The following is a 9,494-nucleotide window of genomic DNA, read 5'->3' as shown; positions in this document are numbered from 1 at the left end:
CAATTTCACTTATTTGAAACATTTGAGAGTTTTTAGTAAAAATATTTATTAGTAAATTCAACACCTATTTCAATGTTTTTAAACAATTGAAATGGCATTTTTCCCCGAGAATGAAATAGTTTTTTGAGACAATGAAATAACGAAATCACCTTTTCAAATTTTATTTGGAATCATCTCATTTTGAAACAACTTAAGTCATTTTCATTTCCGAAATAATTAAATTAATTTCTGAAATAATTGAGATCATTTTCAAAATAGTTTTCACTTGTGAAATCTATTTCAATCAATTTGTAAACAATGAAATTTAAACAAGTTTAAAATATAACTCATGTTGGTCTTCTTTTAAAAGGTCTTGTTGCCAGTATTGCAAATATATATAAAGTCTCAAAATATATTCTTATTTTATAAGATATCAATCAATCAATAATCAAACTATTCCAAAAAATAAAAAGGATTTGTTTTGATTAGGGAGAGGGGATAGAGATTCTGTACGCAACTGCCCCTTCTCTGTGTGCACACTCTCTCCACCAGTAGGTATCTTTTCCTTTAGATTGACTGTTTCTGCAAACAAAGCCCATGTTTGGCAACAGTTTTGGTGTTTTGTCACGCATATGTCTCATGTTATACCTGAGTACTCCATATGGTTTAGAAATCTAAGATCTACAAATATTATCTCCACAAATATAAAAGTTTTGTAATGTTTGACTTATAGATTTTTTGTTCAACTTCCATAATACCAAATAATTTTTCATAATTACATAGAAATCATAGAGCCATAAAATCTATGATGGGACATATATGTTTGATTTGATAAAACACTTTATAATCAAATCCAACTTTTATATTTCATATTGTGTTGCAGAAAAACAGAACTAGGATATTAAAAAATGATTATCTTTATATCCAACAAATTCAATCTACTAAATGTGGATATTCATGCATGCCATATCTTGAAGCCTAAAAAAGGACCACAAATATGGATACTTGAATTTTAATAGCCTGGTTCTACATTGCACCCGCAAAAAAAAAACTACATTCCATAAATTTCAACAAATTACATACACTTTGTCTGTGGTGAAGAATGTAACGAGCTATATATCCCTCCATCTGGGGTTTATAAGGCAGGCACAAATTTGTAGGTCTTCATATTTTTTTTGCTGGTGTTTAGGTCTTCAGTTTGACTAACGAAATATGTACCAAAATGTTTGTAAACATAGTGCATTCCGACTTCAGATGTATTTGTAGTTCAGTAATAAAATCAAGAAGAATATTTCAAGTCAGAAACACAAACAGTGTGCATAGAAATTAAATTACGGATAATAACTCTTGGCAAGGACAGTATGAATCAAAGCCCTGGCCGGCGTAGCTTTCGCCGTTGCTGTGGTCCAGAATCCAGACAAAAGAAAACGCCAATTAGCTAGTCACGCACATTATCTTAGAATATGTGGGCGGCCGGCCAGGACCAAATTCAACAACGCAGACATCATCACCAACTCGCAGGGCAGTTGGATGGGACCAAATCTGATAGGATGAAATTTAATTGGATTTAAAAGTATATGTGTGTTTTTTCAAAGGAAGATGCTAACACTGGAATAAAATTTTGAGGTCGTCAATACAATAGTGCATGCGTATATGTCCTGTCTCTGCAATCAGCAAGGCAACTGATTGATCACTCCTTTGGATGCCTAGCATGGACGAGTGGCTGAGCTTGTGTTTCATAGCACTATGCACACCACTCGCCCTCTGGTGTCTCAAGCTCGCCGGCGGCAAGAGAAAGCCACAGAAGTACAAGCTGCCCCCTGGGCCATGGACTCTCCCGGTCATCGGCAGCCTACACCACCTCGCCAGCGGCGTTCCGCACCGGAAGATCACGGAGCTGTGTCGCCGTTTCGAGCCGCTGATGCTCCTCAGGCTAGGGGAGGTCCCCGCCGTGGTGGTCTCCAGCGCCGAGGCAGCGGCGCTGGTGATGAAGACCAACGACCCCATGTTCGCGGACCGGCCGAGCAGCGCCACGGTGGACATCGCCGGCTGCGGCGGCAGGGGCATCATCTTCGCCCCCTACGGCGACCACTGGCGCCAGATGCGCAAGGTGTGCATCATGGAGCTCCTCAGCTCCACGCAGGTGAACCGCATGGAGGGCATCAGGGCCGAGGAGACGGCCAGCCTCCTCCGCTCCATCACCGCCTCCGCCGGCGCCGCCACCATCAACGTCACACAGAAGGCGATGGCGCTCAGCAACGACGTCGTGACGAGGGCGGTTTTCGGCGGCAGGTTCGAGCAGCAGGACGAGTACCTCGGTGAGTTGCACAAGGCGTTTGAGCTGCTGGGTGCCTTCTGCCTCGTCGACCTCTTTCCGTCGTCCAGGTTGGTCAGGTGGCTGACCAACGACGAGCGCCGCATGAAAAGAAGCTACGACCGCACCCAGCGCATCATCGCCAAGGTCATCGAGGGGCGCAAGGCCACGAGAGCTGCCGGCGTCGGCGCTTCCGGAGCCTATGAGGAGGACCTGCTGGACGTGCTGCTCAGGCTGCAGCAGGAGGACTCGTTGGAGTTTCCTCTAACCACAGAGACAATAGGCGCTGTCTTGTTTGTGAGTATATTTTTTTAAACATATATTGTGAGTATATCTCTTAGTTTCAAGTATTTATCTGAATAGTATATTCATTTTCTCTATAAATACCCTATCTCAGCGTAGTTTTGACCGTTGTTTTGACTGATAAATAGTTTTCTCAAATGATAAGTGTCACACGTGTGGTATGAAGCACTTCGGTCCTAATGATTTTTACAACTAAAGTTGCCATAAAAAACCCAAAAAATAAACTGAAACTTGCCGTCCGAAAAAAAGGTGCCATGCTCGTGGCAATTTTTTTATGTGGTGCATGCCTGGGTGCGCTAGGTGTGTGAAATGTTTTGTGGTGTTTCGACATTTGAGGAGCTCATTGAATAAATAAATAAATTTTGGCTAACAAAAAACCAAAAAATGTTTTTTGGTAGAGCTCCTCGAATGTTATTTGTCACAAAAATTCACACGCACCTAGCACATGCAAGCATGTTGATTATCATGAAATTTCAGATCTTTTTGAAGTTGTTTGCTTTTTTTTGAATTTACGGTTTATCAGTCAAACCTGGTCAACAGTCTTAAATGTGGTCAAACCCTGGTCAATGTGCTCAAAATCTGATTTTGGACCAAACTTATCCAGTTTTAAGACTTGAAGGACCAACTGTGTACCAAATTTTTTTGAGGGACCAAGTCTATACTTTTGAGGAACTTGAGAGACCTAAAAAATACTTTTCTCAACAGAGTTATATACAAGCACATAGGCCTTTCCCCACGGGGTAGGGAGGTAAATTAAGTCAAATCAAACTACAATAGTTAGGAATGAACTAGTCTAGGTAATCCAAGATCTTAGGAGAGACCTTATACTTTTAGAAGTTTCAAGTCTTCCTTGAATTTAGAAGCCCAATGTGGAAATAGATCCACTAAAAACTTACGGAAATTTATGAACTAAGTTGGTCTTGGTTTTTTCTCAGTTTTACCCTTTAGGCCTCCCTTGGTTCATAGGATATGAATATCATAGGAATAGGAAAACCATATGAAGTGAGATGACATACATTTCAGTTCCTATAGGAAAATAGGATGTCACTCTTGATTAATAGATTTTTGAACTTTTCCATTGGGTCTAGGCTAATGTTCTTTTTTCTTTGAAATGTGAAGGATTGGTTTCTATTTTATATAGGAATATGAATCCATTCGTACAAACCAAAGAGTTCAAAAGGAATTTGTCCTACAAAATTCCACTAGACCAAAGGAGGCCATAAGGGCCAGCAAAGATACTTTTCAACTAGCAAAGAGACTAAAACCTTGGAAGCGGATTTGTAGCACCCGGGTGCTCCACACCCTATACGAACATTAAATTCAAAAAAAAAATACCAAGAAATTTGGAAAACAAATCTGGAATTTTGGGGTATCAAACCTGGGTTCCCGATCTACACCCGTGTGAAATTTTGTGAAAAAGACCAGGAAACGTATTCGTGGCAAAAAATTCCTATGTATAGAAAAAAAATGTTTGGATGTATTTTTGTTCGGACAGTATTTTCTTCGCCACATATACATTTCCTGGTATTTCTCACGAAACTTCACATTGGAGTAGCTTGAGAACCCAGGTCTGATGCCTCCAAATTTCTGATCTTTTTGAGTTTTTTACGTTTGATATTCGTATAGGGGTGTGGAGTACCCAAGAGCTCCGGTGTATTTTTCAAAAAACCTTATAGTACTTAATACAATCATTAATTTCTTATTTTTCTTGCCAATGATCAACCTATATCCATATAGGGACATAGATGAACTCTCATTTTCAAATGCACGCAATGACATTGAAGATCATTGGCGTACGCTGCTACATTTTGCACATGCAAATTTATTGCCATATCAGTTTGTCCTTGGTTATGTAATATGATTACATGTTTTATTTTGATCTCTAATACTCCCCTAATGGTGTGATGTTAAGGTTGATAGATGTATTAAATATATTTGATGCATTAATATGGCATCCAATTCACAAGAAACATATCACATTTGTACCATGTTCATAGAACACGGGTTAGTTAATCACAGTGTGATGTCTACATCATACAAAAAAACAAGTTACAACATTGTTCATGAAAGATAAAAAGTTAATTACTAGCTGCAGTCACTCCTATGTTTCTACATAGCTTTTGATTTGAAAAATTCTTGGATTTGTATAAATCTATATATGCACATATAAAGGTTTAATTGTACTTACTTTCCACTACTTTCGTTTACAGGATGTATTTGCAGGTGCTACGGAAACAATAGGATCTGTTTTGTCATGGGCCATGTCAGAGCTTATGCACAATCCTGATGCAATGGCTAAAGCACAACAAGAAGTACGTGAGGTACTTGGTGAAGACCGAGCTGTCATTACTAACAGTGACCTTTCTGAACTCCACTATATGCGGATGGTCATCAATGAGGTCCTTAGGTTGCATCCACCTGGTCCTCTAGTCCACCGCATGGCCAGAGATGACTGTACACTCATGGGTTATGACATCCCTAAAGGCACCAATGTGTTCATTAATGTTTTTGCAATTTCTCAAGATCCTAAACATTGGGACAGTCCTAAAGAGTTTAGGCCGGAGAGATTTGAGAACAACAATGTAAACTATAAGGGGACACACTTCGAATTCATTCCCTTCGGGACTGGGCGGCGACAATGCCCTGGGATTCATTTCAGCTCTTCAGTCACTGAGATGGTATTAGCAAATTTCCTATATCACTTCGAGTGGATGCTCCCCGACGGGGATAAACTTTCTTCATTTGACATGTCTGAGAAATTTGGCCTTACGGTAAGCAGAAGATATGACTTGCAACTTAAACCTATTACACACCTGTGGTCCAATGCTATGCCATAGAAGTGATGCGGAGGGCCTGTATATTCACCTGACAATGCATGTTCAGGTACCTTCACCTTTAGCACATGTCATTATTGTTATGAATGGTTGTACCTTTATGCAATAGAATAAGAGAAATGCATTGCAAACATTGTGTACTCATCTACAAAACCATTGTGATATTGTACTGTTCTCTACATTATTATTGTGCATGATAGAATATATATTATGTAGTACGATAAAATAGAACATGATTTTGTAGTTAGGTATAGTTTATGCACTTTAAAATAATACAATGGCTATTAAATTAACTATGTGATTTACCTTTATAACGTGTTGGATTTTTTTAAGCACATATGGTTTGGAGATATGAACAAGTGGTGGGTTACAAAAACAGTTGTCACAGAGGGTTTAAGAGAGTAAGCAGGTAGCAGAGGATGCTTACTCCAAGGCCGTGCTCAAGCAGGCATGCAGTGTGTTGAAGTTGGCAAGTCGGGTCGACAGTTTAGGCTGAAGGACTTTATCATCGTCCAGTTCGTCGTGATTGCAGTGTTGTTCTATTGGTGTGACCGGTGTTCTTTAGTAAGGTGTAGCTAGTAAGCTCACCACATAGGGTACAAGGTAACCATACCTCGCTATATGTATGCAACCAAACAACATGCAGTAGTATGAGCCCAACCAATGCGAGCAACCAAATACAATGCGTAAAGCCATTGGTACGATGCAGGGAAAAGGGATGCAAACAATCAATCAACATGCAGATGTTGATTTTTTGCAGGTACATCCAACAGAAAAATTCCATCCAGCACTAGCAATGGAATGAATTCCCTCAAAAGAAGAGAAAAAAAAACAATGGAATGAATCAGGTACTCCGTCCGTCCGAAAATACTTGTCATCAAAATGGACAAAAAAGGATGTATTTAGAACTAAAATACATCTACATCCCCGTTTATTCATTTTGATGAAAAGTATTTCCGGACGGAGGGAGTACCATCCAATAGTCCCACTTGAACCGCGCAACCATCTACCATACCATATCATATCTTCGGTCCGTCAATCGCCACGTCCAATCCCGATCAAAGTCCACCGTATCATTATCGATCTTAATCTTCGTCGTGTTCCCAGCCGCCGACTGTTCCCTCTGACCTCGCGGCCCTCCCAATAGACGTGCATCAGCAGAGCACCACGGTCAATCAAGAGACATCATCGGCGCTGTTAGAGTTGTGTCGGATATTATTGTACAAGTTAGGTTACAGTTGGACTTGGAGTCGTACGGTGTGTAGACAGGGTAGGAGTTGTGTCCTCATAGGACACTTGTATCCTAGGCCTCTCATATATATCGGAGGTAGACACATGATGTAACCTATGCCAACATAATAGCACGGGCACGCGGGGGAGCCGGCGGCGTGTGCCGGCGCCCGGGCGACCAGGGTGCGGTATTGTGACGGTGTCATGGGGAGGAGCGCCCGTAGTCATGCCCCGGGGATGTAGCCATATCGGTGAACCTCGTTAACAAATCTCTGTGTCGTGCCTCGTGTGATTGCTTGCTCCTCGGTAGATAGATGGAGTGCCTCGGATTATTCTAACAAATGGTATCATGAGCAAGGTTCGAAGAGGTCGCTGATTGTTGATCTAGAGGAAACGATGAAGACCGGCGGATGGTCATGGTGAACGTGCGGGTTTGCACGATTTCAGAAGGACCTCGGCAATGTTTGGAGATCATCGGGTGAAAAGCAGTCGGCAGATCAGCATGCATGATCGGCTTGGACTCAGCGCAATAGCATGCATCAGATGTTATTCGACGGCGGCGTGTTCTGGTTGAGGACTCGCGAGATGGGATCTGATCGGTGCAGCGGTGTAATGCATGGAGCGACAAAGGGCTAGCCAGCTAGGGCAGCGGTGCGTCGCGTGGCTGGCAGCTGAGCGAATGCGTGGAGAGCTTCGGCTCGAGGCGGAGGCCCGGCGGTAGTAGCAGCCAGGAGCGGCTGGGCAAGGCCCATGTGGCAGGCGCGGAGCTGAAGTCCAGGAGCACCTGCGTACAAGATGCAAAGCGTGAGATTTGTTGGATAAAAAAAAGGCGTCAGATGTGGTGTACTTGCCATCGGGTGCTTGAGAGAAAAAGGAAAAAGGAAAGTTTGGGTTAGCTTATGCCATCTTTGGGCACGGGAGGCTACCACTGATATGTCGTTTTTTGGTGTTTTCTCTGTGTTACATGATGGCAGCGGTCAATACACTGCAGAAAATAAGGACGCGGAGACGCATATCCATGGGAGATCAATGTCAATTGGTAGCTGGATCGATGTTTATTTTGCGGAATGCCAAGTTGATCAAGATGGAGCACATGCGGCGAGGATGGCGACGTGCGTATAAGGCTTGGACGAGTCTGGAGCGCGTCATGGCAGGATCATGCAAACACATGGCGTGAAGCAATGCACGGACAAGTGCGGGGCGGTCACGACGCAGGGTGGAGCATGGTTGCAGTCGGATAATTTCGGCTGGGTCGGACTGGACTGTCTGACGGATCGATGGGGATGTCGGTCAAAGCAGAAGACGGCGGTGATTTTGGCGACGACGACATAGGAGCGTGATGCTGATGGTGGTCGACTTCTGGGGCGTGGAAACACATGGTGCAGGCCTGAGGGCTTGTGCGGCTTCGACAGACTATGGCGCAGGGTTGATTCAAAGCAGTGTACACATGAGAGCTTGAAGTCAACAGGGCGCGGGGGTGGCATGTACAACCACCATGGAGTCATGTTGAAGGTGGAGTTGGAGTCTGATGGGTGACTTCACTCTGAGCTGATGGAGGGGCTATGGCGTAAGTTAACGGAGAGTCGAAGCCTATTTCAGCGGGATAGCGAGAGACACGTGGATCGGACTGGGCGCCAGTGGTCTGATGGAGGCGTGATACTCGGCATCAGTCGGTAATGATCGATGGTTCTCTGCAGTGAGAGTTGAGACAGCTAGCTACCCGGGAGACTCGACCAGGACAGCAGAGGCTCGACGCGGTGATAGCGGCGAGGCGTGCGGTAAGCACGGGACACAGCGACAGGCCAGGGCACCCGTGGTCAGATATATTGTTAGACAAAGTGTGCAGGGGGTGCTGAAGCAGTGTTGACGAGTACCAGATTCAAGTTGGTGACTGGGTCTATCGGTGCCGGTTGATGGACAGGAGTTGACCATGGAGAATCTGAGAAAGTGGCGGAAAGTCTAAAATTGTCAAAACAGAGAAAGTACATGGTCGTATATTCTGTGGTGCTCGATGCACATGGCAAAGTGTGGATGACAAGACAGAAGGAGGCGGAGTGCTATAGCTTTGGGACATGCCAGAGACTATCCGGAAAAGGGGTGAGACAACTGTGAATTTGACTCAGGGTGACACAGGGCGACGGTGAAATTCCTTCAAGTTTCAGACAAGCAGTCAAGAAAGAGCGGTGACGTTGAGTTCAGGTAACTCTTATATGTGGCGTCCAATATGTGAATTGTTCATTTTCATGCAGACAGTGGTCGGTGTGTGATGGTGTTGAACGGATTCTCCAAAAGTTGGGAGCACAAAGTAGAGTATTGAGGAACTTAATTTTGCTCGAGTGTTGACTGTGAAGAAGACGAGAAGGGACTACAATTGCAGGTGGAGTCACATGGAGTCTGGGAGTAGCAGCGGTGCTCATGGTGTATCTCAAGTCCAATGTACATGGAGGTTCGACGCACGAACGAATTCAAGGTGGTGGAGAATATTCGCCAAGGTGGAGTTTGTTAGAGTTGTGTCGTTATTGTACAAGTTAGGTTACAGTTGGACTTGGAGTCGTACGGTGTGTAGACAGGGTAGGAGTTGTGTCCTAATAGGACACTTGTATCCTAGGCCTCTCATATATATCGGAGGTAGACACATGATGTAACCTATGCCAACATAATAGCACGGGCACGCGGGGGAGCCGGCGGCGTGTGCCGGCGCCCGGGCGACCAGGGTGCGGTATTGTGACGGTGTCATGGGGAGGAGCACCCGTAGTCATGCCCCGGGGATGTAGCCATATCGGTGAACCTCGTTAACAAATCTATGTGTCGTGCCTCGTGTGATTGCTTGCTCC

General features: G+C 43.9%; 1 protein-coding gene across 1 annotated transcript; it reads left to right on the top strand.

Annotated features, from left to right (window-relative positions):
* The first annotated feature begins 1,638 nt into the window (after window positions 1-1,638).
* Window positions 1,639-5,636, top strand: LOC119311546 (ent-isokaurene C2/C3-hydroxylase-like). Its single transcript, XM_037587180.1, has 2 exons — window positions 1,639-2,590; window positions 4,807-5,636. Exons 1-2 carry the CDS (start codon window positions 1,682-1,684, stop codon window positions 5,431-5,433), a joined length of 1,536 nt encoding a protein of 511 aa, XP_037443077.1. The 5' UTR covers window positions 1,639-1,681; the 3' UTR covers window positions 5,434-5,636.
* The last annotated feature ends 3,858 nt before the right edge of the window (window positions 5,637-9,494 follow it).

Source organism: Triticum dicoccoides, chromosome 5B, assembly GCF_002162155.2.
Source record: "Triticum dicoccoides isolate Atlit2015 ecotype Zavitan chromosome 5B, WEW_v2.0, whole genome shotgun sequence".
NCBI classification, from domain to species: Eukaryota; Viridiplantae; Streptophyta; class Magnoliopsida; order Poales; family Poaceae; genus Triticum; species Triticum dicoccoides.
This window is presented reverse-complemented; position numbering and strand designations above follow the sequence as displayed.

Coding starts and splice junctions, on each gene's coding strand:
- LOC119311546 (XM_037587180.1), top strand. CDS start 1,682: ATGCCTAGCATGGACGAGTGGCTGAGCTTGTGTTTCATAGCACTATGC. Junction 2,591..4,806: donor CAATAGGCGCTGTCTTGTTT/GTGAGTATATTT, acceptor TTTCGTTTACAG/GATGTATTTGCAGGTGCTAC.